Source organism: Vigna angularis, chromosome 7 (genome assembly GCF_016808095.1).
Source record: "Vigna angularis cultivar LongXiaoDou No.4 chromosome 7, ASM1680809v1, whole genome shotgun sequence".
NCBI classification, from domain to species: Eukaryota; Viridiplantae; Streptophyta; class Magnoliopsida; order Fabales; family Fabaceae; genus Vigna; species Vigna angularis.
Window position 1 is genome coordinate 6,023,070 of NC_068976.1, and position 12,992 is coordinate 6,036,061.

The 12,992-nt window shown below is 33.8% G+C and overlaps 1 protein-coding gene across 7 annotated transcripts in view; it reads right to left on the bottom strand.

The window, feature by feature from the left end:
- Nucleotides 1-4,118: 4,118 nt before the first annotated feature.
- LOC108338408 (sister chromatid cohesion protein PDS5 homolog B) overlaps nt 4,119-12,992 on the bottom strand; it is a 43,308-nt gene continuing 34,434 nt past the window's right edge. For 2 of the 7 annotated variants that reach the window (XM_017575270.2, XM_052880356.1), the window contains 10 exons: nt 10,782-10,916; nt 9,488-9,681; nt 9,239-9,386; nt 9,023-9,157; nt 8,796-8,897; nt 8,220-8,672; nt 5,494-5,537; nt 5,021-5,118; nt 4,570-4,640; nt 4,119-4,485 (listed from right to left, as the gene is read on the bottom strand). In XM_017575270.2, coding sequence (XP_017430759.1) covers nt 4,459-4,485; nt 4,570-4,640; nt 5,021-5,118; nt 5,494-5,537; nt 8,220-8,672; nt 8,796-8,897; nt 9,023-9,157; nt 9,239-9,386; nt 9,488-9,681; nt 10,782-10,916 — 1,407 coding nt within the window. In that variant the 3' untranslated portion in view covers nt 4,119-4,458. Of the gene's footprint in view, nt 4,486-4,569; nt 4,641-5,020; nt 5,119-5,493; nt 5,538-8,219; nt 8,692-8,795; nt 8,898-9,022; nt 9,158-9,238; nt 9,387-9,487; nt 9,682-10,781; nt 10,917-12,992 lie in introns of those variants that run through there. The other 5 variants (XM_017575271.2, XM_052880357.1, XM_017575272.2 and 2 more) reach the window with 5 other exon arrangements.

Here is a 12,992-nt window from a genome sequence, read left to right on the forward strand (position 1 = left end):
TAAAGCTTTTCAGATAATATCATATAAAGTTAGCTTTTATATGCTTTATCATTTGGACGTATACATAATGCTTAGTTCAAATGTAAGGATTTTTTAATACTCTATTAGAAATTTTCTATCGTTTAACGCTAGGCTGAGTTCACTTTATTGATTAAACACTTATATATGTTTTTCAATATCATTTAGTGGCTTTCGTTACATGATATGTTTTACATCTTGCTTGATAAAATGTTGTTTGAGTCTCAAAGAGACGTTTCTCCTAGTAAGATGTTATTTGTTACCCATATCGTCTATTAGATGATTTTTTAAAAAACAAAACTTTCTTTCATTAGACATTGTTTTCTATAGGCAATATTTCATTAAGTATTGTTTGATAAACTTCAAAACCTAGGTTGCTAAACATTATGATTTTGTCTCAACGAATCTTAATGAGGAATCATACTAAAGTGTGATGATTTTAGGTTCTAGGTGTTACGGATAGACCTAAAGTTACACCTAAGTGAACTCTTAGGACTTGATCATTTGCAACACCATATTTGAATATAAATATGATACAAGAGAGGAAAAAATGGTGGTGTCAAACTTCTAACACGGTTAGATCAACCGAAAGTGACTCACTTGGTAATCCAAATTGTTTCCAACATATTTCACACTGATTTTACAAACCAGATCTAATTTCTATTTACCAAAATCATTGCTACTTTATATTAAACTATCAAGATAGTTAAAACATAATGTTTTATGTCAAATCATTGTGACACTGTTATACTATAATCTACCTAGGCTTGCTGGTATACTTGAGTTGTTGTATGACAACCTAACACCATGCTACTAGGCTTCTACGATGTCGAGCTTCCATCTTTTGTATGCTTTTCACTTAACGCACGTGTCCGTTATTAATGGCTAGTTAAATAGTGGGCTGAGTTTTATTACTTTTGGATAATTACAATTTTGATATTTTAATAAGAGTTATTATGTGTTGGCTGTTGTAACTAGGATGAATGTAAAAAGTCATTACTAAAAGCATAGAATAAGTGTAATTGGAATCATAAATTAATCTTCAGCCAAAAGGAACGGGAGAATACATTTTTCCTTTGCATTCTTGTTAATAAAAAATTCTTGCTTGAGCTTTATCAAAGATTTTTTATTTCTTTTTATGTTTAAACTTTTAGACTTATCTTCCATGCATAGTTAATATTGTGACTTCTATAAATTTCTACTCTATTTTATGTATTTCTGTTTTCTCCTAGATTCATGTCAAATACGAATCAGGATTCTCCATCCTTTAGAACTTGTCACCTAAGACTTATCTCAAGTTTCCACTAAGAAAAAAATTCATTGCCACCTCAGTAAAAAAAAAAATACACGTACTGGTGTGTATATATACAAGTGTATGTCTATCACTACTCTACAGAATGGGTGATATATTCGGCTTTTACTTCATGCATCCCCGTTTTAAAATAATAATTTTATTCTTTGTAAGAGTTAGTTCGGAATTACCTATTTTTAGAATTTTCTGGAGTAATTTTCAAAATATGATTTTATAACAACTTTTAAAATAGAATTTTCATAAGAGATTTTTGAGAACACATTAAATGATAAAAAGCATCCTAAAAAATTAAATATTTTCTGCAACACGTTCTCTTTCTCTTCGTTTTCCTCTACAGCACTGTGATGGTACAGTGATTATAATGATGACAGCAACTGTAACAATGATTATAAGATGTAGTAGAAAAAGGTATTGTGGTGTTGTTTTATATTAGTAATACGTTGCACTTTGTAATTAAAGGGTGCATGAAGAAAAAAAATCTCAGATTTGCTCGCTTGTCTTCTACCAAAGATCTTGGCGGTTCATATTGCATATTTTTCTACGTTATCAATAGATTACGTAGTTAAAAAGAACAAGCAGGAGGATCAATAAGAATTAAATAATCAATCGAAATCCAAAATTGTAAAAAATTAGTTCTAAATTAGTTAATCCATAAGTGAAAATTAATTTAGAATACATAATTTAAAGGTTAAATCTCTTCGGAAGTTCTTATTTAGGTGAGTTTTTCACAGTTAGATCTCGTATTATCGGTTTTTCCAATTTAGTCCTTAAAAGTGAAAAATTGACTCAATTGGGTCCCTCTCGTTAAATTGGCTTAACCGGGTTAAGCTTTTGATGACTTAAATAAGCAGGGTGTTACGTGAAATTTCTTAAGTTTGACATGAAAAATGTTTGATTAAAACATTAAAAAAAAATCATCTTCTCTTGCAATGAAGCACCACTCAAAAATCCTCTTCCCTATGCATCAAATGAGAAGAAATCCAAAAATCAATTTCAAATTACATTTGAATCGGGCCTCACATAAACCTGCCGAGAAATCCCAAATTTCACAACCTAAAGAACTCTAGACGTGAAACCTAGACGCAAGCCATACTCTGTCGCCTCTTCTTTCAATCCCATACTCTGTATCTTCTGCGTTTGTGAGAATGAGCCTACCCTGTGTAGATTTTGTGAGAATCCTCTTGATAGTCACTTCAATTTCATGCGCTACGGTGATGCAGATTTGTTTGCAGCAGATTAAGGTGTCGTTGTTGGTGGGTTTAACTGATATGTCCGAGGAGTATGAGCCAATTCCGAAGGAAATGGGGTGCAATTGCTTAGGATTATTTGGAATAACTTGGAGGATCCTCTGAGTCAAACAGTGAATTAGGTGCATCTCATTTTGACCTGTTTCTCGACATTCAGTCTTCCCTATGTGAGGATTGGATTGGATAAAGGAGTTTTTGGTGAAGATTGGATTGGATCTTCTTTCATTGGGGTCGCGGTGTAAGGGGAGATATATTCCATTGGCATTGCTAACGAAGAGATTGGGAGCGAGGAAAATGTTGAAAATGACTCCAGATCTGCTGTTTGAGACAACACAGGCATATATTGATGATGATGTCTGCTGCGCTGCCACATCGTTTCTGGAGTGGAGTGCGCCTCTGCATTTGTTGAATTTAGGGTTGTTGGATTGGGAATGGGATCGGAAGATGGTTTGGGGGATTGATAACTTCAAGCACACTAACCAAACCGGGCTTCACCCCCTTCGACGTTGCTGAGGCCCTGATAGAGGAGGTCATTGTCGGCGCCTGCCATTAGATTGGACTCCACTCCATTTTCGAACCTAATTTAGTGGTGCTTAATTTCATATTTTACAAATTTTTTGGGTTTCATGAAAACCAAATTTCATCATGAACTTTGAGCATCAATTGTTAGGGTTGAAGATGATGAAAGGTAAGGTTGAAGATGATGAACCCGAATTTGGGTTTCAATTCTCAGCATTTTTTTTAATTATATATTCCACGTATAAAGCTCTGTCAATGCCACATTTAAAAAAATTGTCCACACCAACAACCCAGGTCATAAAAAACTTAACCCCATTAAGTCAATTTAACAACAGGAACCAAATTGAGTCAATTTTTCACTTTTTAGGACTAAATTGGGGAAACTAATAATACGGAGATCTAACTGGAAAAAACCCACATAAATAGGAATTGTCAAAGGAGTTTAACCTAATTTAAATTATACTTTGAAATTTCATAATTCAAAACGTACTGTAAATTGTGCAATTAAGACAATTTGAAAAAAAAAAGGTAGAAAAAGTAATCCTAAATTGTATAATACAAAACACAATACCCAAATTCTAAATTTTAAGTTATGTAACCTAAAAGCTTTCTAGATCATTAAATCCGTAGTATGAAACGAAACTGCATGAAAGGATATTTTTAATATTTTTCATAATTGACAGAGGTGCAAAAAGAAATCATGGAATTCGGTGGAGTACAAGAAATTGCCCCCTCATGGGTGATTTCTTTATTTTTCCTCTCTACTTTTTGTATCTTTCAACCATCCAAGCCATTAGTGGTTAGTGCAATAACAGAAAAAGAAAGCCAAGTTTATGTACCACCATATGACATCTCAAAATGTTTCGTATACAAATCTACGTAAGATTGATATGGTTCATTTGCACTTTCCATGACTTTGAAATTTAAATTCGTTGTCCTTAGTTTTTCCATCATTGTTACTATATGTATTTTATTGACCGAATTCTTTTACATTTGGTTCTTTTTACAAATACTTGTTATGCTTTATTCAACTAGACATTTCATTATATCTCACATTCTATTTTCGCATGGTAATACTATTTTAACATATATTGCCTCCCACCACTGTTGTTAATGTGCTATTCCCAATCATCATATCTGAACGAAAATATCAGTAAAAATACATACAAAGAAAGGGCATTTGTTTGGGAGTACAAAGTTTTAGCATGCCTATAGGATAAGAAAACGTATAAACAGAAGCCCGAGTTCTTGTGTTAATGCGAAAAATAACGGCGGAGTGAGATGTGTTGTAGTTTGTGCACAACTCTGGATTAGAATACGCGGTCTTCAAAGCTCCGTGTCCGTGAGAATACAGCACCGTATTTATACTTTCCGTCTTGTTCTTCTAACCTGAAAATAAGCAACAAAAATCTAAAAAGCCAAATAAACATTTGTTAAACAGGCCAGAAAAAATATATCTGGGCAAGAGTTTACAGCATTTGCATTTGTTCTGACAACTTCTGAAGCTGATGTTTCCATGCATTTTCCATTTGCATTTACGTTTGCTGAAACAAAATTCACATTATCGAGAGAAATTTCTCTAGGGCATGAAAAATCCCAGATATGAATTCAATTGAATCTTGAGAACCATTACTCGACAAGTAGCAGAAAACTAAACATCGTTAAGTTATCTTAGTGGCAGTGATTGTTGGCCGTACAACATTTCCTTAAAAAGCTTTTATGACGCCTCCATTTTCTAATTGTATTTCCACCCACGGATCATGGAACACATCATTTTCACATGTTATTTTTCTGTGTTTATCTATACCACGGAATTTTACATGCTTACGAATGTTCAAATATTATGTCTGTTTTTAATAGGTAATGCCTGCAATGTATAAGATATCAGCCACAAGATCCATTGCTGGTTGTTGAAACTACTTACTATTTTCCTTATTCAGTGGTGTTTCCTCTCTGGCAGCTTGGCGTCTTTTAACTGCAGCCTTTTTACCACCATCAAGAGAAGAATATTCACCAGGTTCACTGCAAGAATAAACAGGAAACCTTGTAATTTATTTAAAAGACAAAAAAAAAACAGTCATGTAAAACATAAGTCATATGGAAAACAAGATGAATAGATGAATATGCAAAAGTAATGGCAGCTTAGAGCATTTCCAGGAGGCGATGTGTTCGGTTAGAGAGTGCCTCTACATTACTTATTAAGACTTTTTTTCTGATATCACAATTGTGCCTTGGCTATTAAAAGAAGATGGAGAAAGTATTTGCAGTTTTTTCGAATATGGATTTCAAATATTCACATATTCTTCTACCAAACTTGAAACTATTTAAAGAAAATTGAACGTTTTCAATAGAAATGCGGTAAAACAATAAAAAGCAAAAAGTTATCATAAAACTCACCGGAGGCTTAAATTAATTTTATTTGAAACATCTTCTAGTACATCCTGTTTCAAAAAAAAAAAGAAGAAAAAGTCAGGTGATATTCATAAGAATTGTTTCCACAAGAAACTCTTAAGCAGCGCAATAAAAGGACAAAAGACGAGTAAATACAAAATAAAGTTCAAAACAAGGGATTTATTATACTTATTTCTCAGATGGCATTAACAAGAAAAGCATACCGCTATATTCTCAATTAGTACTAAAGGAAAAGAAAAGAAAGAAATGGAGGTAAAATGAGTCAAACATATCCCATATATTAAAACTTAAATTCAACTCAAGCATATTAACTTTTCATAAACTTTCTCATATAACTTCTCTATAAGCAATTAAGCATTTACAAACTTAACAAAGGTTTGCACTTGCCAAAGAAAAGTCAACGGTTGAATTTTATAACTGAACTCCCCATGAGCTAAAAGCTAATCCAAACTATATCTATCTTTGAAAACCAAGGCTTCTGAAGACAAAATCCTTCAGATGAAGTTAAGTCTTGTTTGCTGTCCAATCGCATATTGACCTCATAATTATTAATTACTTACTGATTCAACAAAATTAAAGCTGCAGGATATTCATAAAGCATATGCTGCTGATAGTAGACTAATACAAGGTTTATAATTTTTTATATAACCTAGTTGCATTAGGCTCAAAAAGCCTGTACAGAGAAATGTATGGATAAAATCTCTAGTAAACACTTGCAGTCATAAAATAAAATGAATCAAAGAGATAAAATATATCAAATTTCTTTCATAAATGAAAATCAATTTGAGAACTTTAACTTTTCTATAAGCTCCCTTGTCCAACTTCTCCATAAATTGAGGTGCATAGTGTTGGGAATAAGACAACCACTGGAGATCAAATTATAAGACATAGGTGGGTGTACACCTTACCTAGGCCAATTTTGTGAACAAGAGCTAAGCTACGAGTCCACTTTATAAGATTGTACCAAAACTTATCTTAGCTAGGTTTGATAGGTCTATCGAGCCACTAGAAGTTGGACCACCCATAAATATCTCTTTTCACATTCAAAATGTTCATCCTTTGAGGAGGTATGTTAGAAATCTCACATCTAACTGGAAATATTCTCAAAGTATAGTTAAAGCCTTACAACTAACTTTTGTGAGGTTGAGTGAGTTAGTTTTAAAGTCTACTTTTTATAGAAGTTAATTTAGACTTATGAGATGTTTAATTCTTTTTAATATATTATTCAAATGCCTACTGGAAATTTATCACTTGAAAAGAAAATTAAGATTAATTATTTTCTGTTCATTACAGCATTAGGTATATAGTTGATGTAGACACAAAATAAATGCTAACTAAAACATTTCAGGCTAGAAAACTGTAAACAATAACAGCAATAGGGAAATTGGAAAACACTAATGACAATTTGAAATTATAATAAACAAGGAAATATTTTACATAACATAAAACACTACAGCGTTATCCAAAGTCCAAAGTGCTTCAAAGCACAATGCCCCTCAAGCCTTATGGTGGAAGGTTTTAGAGAGACAAGGTTGCAACCAGTGGCAGATCTAAGACCCTAAGTCAGTGGAGACAATTTACTTTTCAAATCAAATGGTGTATTTGTACACTCTCAACTATACATAGCTATATCATAGAATAGTAGCAGGTTCAAATACAATAGACAAGGGGGCCAAAATAAAAAAGTAATAATTTTAACAAAATCAAGGGGTGTACTTGTACACACTCGAGTGTGTGTGTCTATATATATATATATATATATATATATATATATATATATATATATATATATATAGCTTTATCATAGAATAGCGGCCAGCAGGTTCAAATACAATAGACAAGGGGGCCAAAATAAAAAAGTAATAATTTTAACAAAATCAAGGGGTATACTTGTACACACTCGTGTATATATATACATACATATATATATATATATATATATATGTGTGTGTGTGTGTGTGTGTAGGTTGCAAGAATCAAATTCTTGACCAAATTCTCAAAGAAACTCTCGCATGTCAAACAACCAACTCATCCTAAATGCAAATTGAGAATGCAATAGACTAATAATGGTTCATATCTAACAATAACAATTCTTAAGGGTTGAATAAGCAAGAACTTACAGAAAGCTAACATTTTACAGTTTTTGCGACATCATATACTATTTTCATGAGTTTAGCTTTCACATTTCATTCAATGTTAACGTAAAATTTTTTAGACTGTCAACCAATCAAAAATCATCCTAAGCATGACTTCCTAATATTTACTATATAAGTTAAACTTAAACATGTCAACCTGTAAAATGTGCTGGAAGATACCCCCGGAATCACCTAGATTCTATAGAAACTCCTAAAATTTATATAATTATGATTTTAATATTTTTTTGGATTTAATGCTATATATTATAGGCAGGAATCTGTTTTTTATTACTGCCTTCCTTGGGGAGATTATTTCATTTCTTGTTGAGTTTATTAGGGACATTTATTTCCCCTTTCGTTCCATATACTCTCGGCTCTAAAATGTTGATGAGAATGAGCAATAATTCTTCATATTTTTCCTTCTCCTTTGAAAGGAGTTTAAAAAACCTTTACATTGTTGTTGCATTCTAATTAAATTCATTTTTTCCATCCAATTTTATGAAATATTCTTAAATGAACATGCAAGTACAACAAACAATACTAAACTTATGATATTTCAAAGAAATTCCCACCAACCTTTGAGCCACATGTATCTTTCCGTTTGGTTCTAGGACATTTGAAAGGTTCAACAATATGTTTGCTATTTGTCACAGCATTCTCCAATGAGCAAGCAGCAGCTCTTTTTGATTTCCGGGTTTGCACATGTGATACATACAGAGAATCCTTAGAGCACACAGAATCACTTGACAAAAGCACATTGCTCTCTATTGCCTTCCCAAAATGTTTTGATGGTATTTTTTGTTGCTTCTCGATTGTAGAGCATTCATGCAAACCAACAGATCCAGACACACATTTTCTTCTTTTCACCGAACGGATGTCTGGCTTCGCATTTTTAGCATTTGTTATTGCTCTCCTTGACAAATCATTTGGTTCGGTAGATGCCAAGTCCAGTACACCACCAATATTAATATTAGACTTTTTAACATCTTGTTGAACCTTATGACCATGCTTAGGAAATTTTTTTGCAGTCTGTTAATATGACCACCCCCTCGCCCAAAAAAAAACCAAAAAACAGGAGATAAAGTAAAAATCATTGGCATCATCATTAAAAACAAATGAGACAATTATTGAACTGTATTTACAAAAAAGTACCTTTTCAGCATGTCCATGAGCCACAGTAAATTCCTTAAGTGCTTGAAAAACTCTACATAGAAAATTTTCCTCAAAACATGACTTCAGACATTTTGAACTAGTCTGCAGTGAAATGTTTCATCCAAAGCAAAATAAAAATTGGATAAGAAAACAACTGTATAAGCTAAAAATAAATAAATTAGAAACTAATTAAATGTTCTGTCCACGGCATCCTCAAGAAAGCTTACATCATTCTTAACGAGACTCACTCTATATAATGATGAAGGCAATAAAATTTGTCCAGGTGTTTGCAATTTGGATATTCCACCATGACTTAATTCATTTAATGTAAATATCCCAATTTCAGCCAGCATATGCAGCTTCTGCATTCCACAAAAACTCAAATAAAACTTACATACAATAAACACGAGCAATTAATGAAGAATAGGGTCAAAAAAATATACAGTTGTCATCTGTGCATCAATAGCATCCTCAACCTTTCTGATTGCTCGAAAAATACTAACTATATGTAGGATAGCATCATCAACAATGTCCAGGTCACCATCAACAATATTGATATCAACTAATGCCTGCAGGATAAAGAAAAGTGGACTACAAAAAAGCAACCAAGATGTGTCACCATCTAAGGGTGTATATTCGTCTGCATAATTATTAAAACTAAAACATGAAAAATAATAATTGCAATATATTACCTGCAAACGTCAGCATAAATTTTTTCGTCTGGACAGACTTCAAATGGAAAGTCATTATTCCGAGAAAGCACATGAATCAAGAAGACCAAAACATATGCTGGGTAATCAATGATGACTCCTTGAACAGAAGAACTTTCTCGTTTACGGGCTAATATACTGTAATCCTTTATAAACTCTGCCATATACTTGTAGTTCTAAAAGAAGCAGCATCGGTAGCCATTAATCAGAATAAGCATAAACCATAATAGGACAGGTTCTAGCATATAATATATGTAATATCAAGAACAAAACAATAATGATAATACTGCAGGCTTTCTTCTAGGGCTGTAATGGGAAATAAAGCACTACATTATCTCAAGTATCAAAGTCATTGAAATCCTATCCTAACAAGGTGTTGGGCGTCAAGTCACCTACTATCAGGTTCTCCCTAGTCCCATGTTTGATATGTCCAGTCCTCGATGTGAGGGAGTGTCTTGAAGAGTCCACATGAACATCTCACCTTACAACTACTACACTGAGTTTGTTCCCACCGTTATACTAGTCATGAAGAATTGAGGCCGGGGATTGAAGCTGTTTGCTTCGTTTCTATTTATTAGTGTTGATTTGCATAGATGGAAAGGAGGGGAGGGTGGTTTTATTACCCTCCCACTCATGAGCAAAAAAGATGCAAAAGTTATGTCAATCACTAATTTTCCCTACAATTGGTTGCATTAATCATGCATGTGATAAGAGAAATTCTCCAATCACCATCCGGAAGTTTTGTGGTGACGAAATATTTTATTATTTGTAGACATAGCAAACCAATCAAAACAATTTAACTTACCATTTCTAACAAACCAAAGAAATAAATTTTGAATGTTATAATTCTTAAATTAGAATGTTTAAATTGAAAAGGTTTATGAACTAATACATTTATTTACTTTTTGAATGATAGCAGGGATCTTTCTTTTTTTTTTCCTTCTTTTTCTTTTATCTTCTTCTCGCTTCCCTTCTTCCCCAACACTTCACCAACGATAACCTCTTCCTATTCATGTTGTCAATTCCCATACCACTTTTTTGTCATTCTCTACCACGATTATACTCACACTGACCCTCTTTCCCGCCAAAGAGACTTGTATAACTCCCATTAGAAAAAACAAACAGAGAAAAAGCGAGAAAGAAGAAAAGAATACTGAGGGGTCATGATTACAACATTTCAATCGCATAGATTACAATTAAATATCCAACAAGTAATGCAATTTGATCAACCAAAAATAAAAGAGTAAAAATCACAATTTAGGAGCCTTAAACACACCTGATATTGCTGATCGCCGGTGCCATTTGTTGCTGCCAAAGCAAAAGCACATGCAAATCTCATTGGTAGTTTATGCTCCTTCAGCAACTTTTGGATCTTACGAAGAAATGTGCTCCTAACAAACAAAGAGTCATCCTGAAATACGGAAAGAGACACAACAAAAGTTAAAATGAAAAATATAATAATGAATTAGTTGAGAATCAATAGTAAAAGCAATTTAAGCAAAACATGAATTTAGTATGTTTGTCCTTGTGCCAAATTTCAGATCAATTGGCATATATAAGATCTACATCAATTTTATTTCTGTCTTCATATTCAGTTATTAATAAACTATTTCTTTGTTCCCTTTCAAGTAAAACAAGCCAAACATTGGATAATGTTTACTATCATCTTAAAAGTGAGTGGAATTAGAGATAAAAACAGAATCCCCTATTTAGTGAGTGGAATTAAACTTAAAAACAGAAATAAAATCTTCCAGAATGAATATGAAGACACTAGAGATATTTTTCAAAATTACTGTGAAGATAATAGTATCTTTTAATCAACGTAATCCCCTATTTACAACAATCATTCTCATGTTTACAAATAAATATTGATCATTCCCAACTTGCCTACAAAGTCTTAGAATCTGCCTAGTAGAAGTCCCTTTGTGAAGATGTTAGCTAACTAAAGTCCTATATAGGGACATGGGTAGTAACCACAACACATTTGTCGAAGATTATCATCCGCGTTTGGTCCCATCATGTAATGGATTATGAGCAATGCTAATGGATGTCAGAGTACAATTGTATAAGGATTTCTACCTTAATTTTAAGGTCATCTAATATGATCTTCATCTAATGCTTCACACAAGCCTTCGTGGCAGTAGAAACAGAATACCCAAGGTTGGGAATTTGATATTGATGAATAATGAGAGGGAATAAAGAAATACCTCATTAATTACAATCATACAATTACATTCTCAAGTCCCCTACTTTTAGCAATCTGTTAGGTTTCTTGGTGACAAGAAACCAAATTATTATTTCAGATTAAGAAAAATGCACACAAATCTTACTTCAACTTCAAAAGATGATAATTTAATTAGAAAAGGCAAATACAGAAAACGTCGAACTAGGAAGAAAATCCCTTCTACAGAGGTTAGAACCTGATCCCGAACAAACTAATCCACACCCCACCTGATATCCGTTTTCCCCCTTAAAAGATAACCTTTATTAGGCATTGTAGCTGCCTCCAACCCACAGTTAACTGTCTAACCCCTGTTAACTTCCTCTTAGTTCTATCTCAATCACATTCTTTTAAAAAATAAAATAAACTTTGTTCAAATGAGTGTGTAGATTTTAGCTATGTTTTTCCCAATTACTACGGAGACATTAGGATATTATTAATCCTAATAATTTCATATTTACAACATGTTTCTATTTTCAATATCAATTGGTATGTTCCACTTAATAGTTAGAATACTACCAGGTTTTAATTTGTTTCCTATTCTAAAATTTTGTGAAGGAACATTTTGGAGTGTGTTAGGAATCTCAAATTGAAGAGATAAAAATTCTCTTTAATCTCAACTCCCTCCAATGTTAAGGACAGCCCCATGCAACAACCCCGTGTTTCCTTTCTCTGGCCGTCCCCCAAGCATACACGATACGGCGACGTCTCCTCCCTCTCTAAACCCAACTCCTCACCTAGACTCGTCGAGATGAAGTTGTGGCTCGCCCCACTATCTATCAGCACGACTATTCGCCGGTCCCGAATCCAACCAGGCAGCTTCATGGTGTTGGATTGCGTTATTCCCCAGCTGAGTATACTGACAGTTCCATGCACCTTTACTCAGCCTCCTCTTTCGCCTCAACCTCCTCTTCTTCATCGTCCTCTCCCATGATCATCACTTTTAAATTTCTCTCAGTCGGTGCCCTGGGTTGTAAGGCCCCCCCACAGTGGAAACAACAACCCTCTTCTATCCTCTTGAGGTATTCCTGATATGGCAGCGTTCGCACTCCGTGATTTTGCCCTCCGCCCCCTGACATGCTTTCGACTTTGGAACTAGCGGTCCTTGACGTCACTTCTTTCTTCTGTTCGAGACCTCCGCCTACACTCCCATGTGCATCTGATGGCTCGCGATAGGTTTCTGTCCTCGCCACAGTGCCCGTACTGGTCGTATATCGCCCCACGCCGATCCTCCCTTAGACGCCACTCCACCGCCAGTCATCCTCG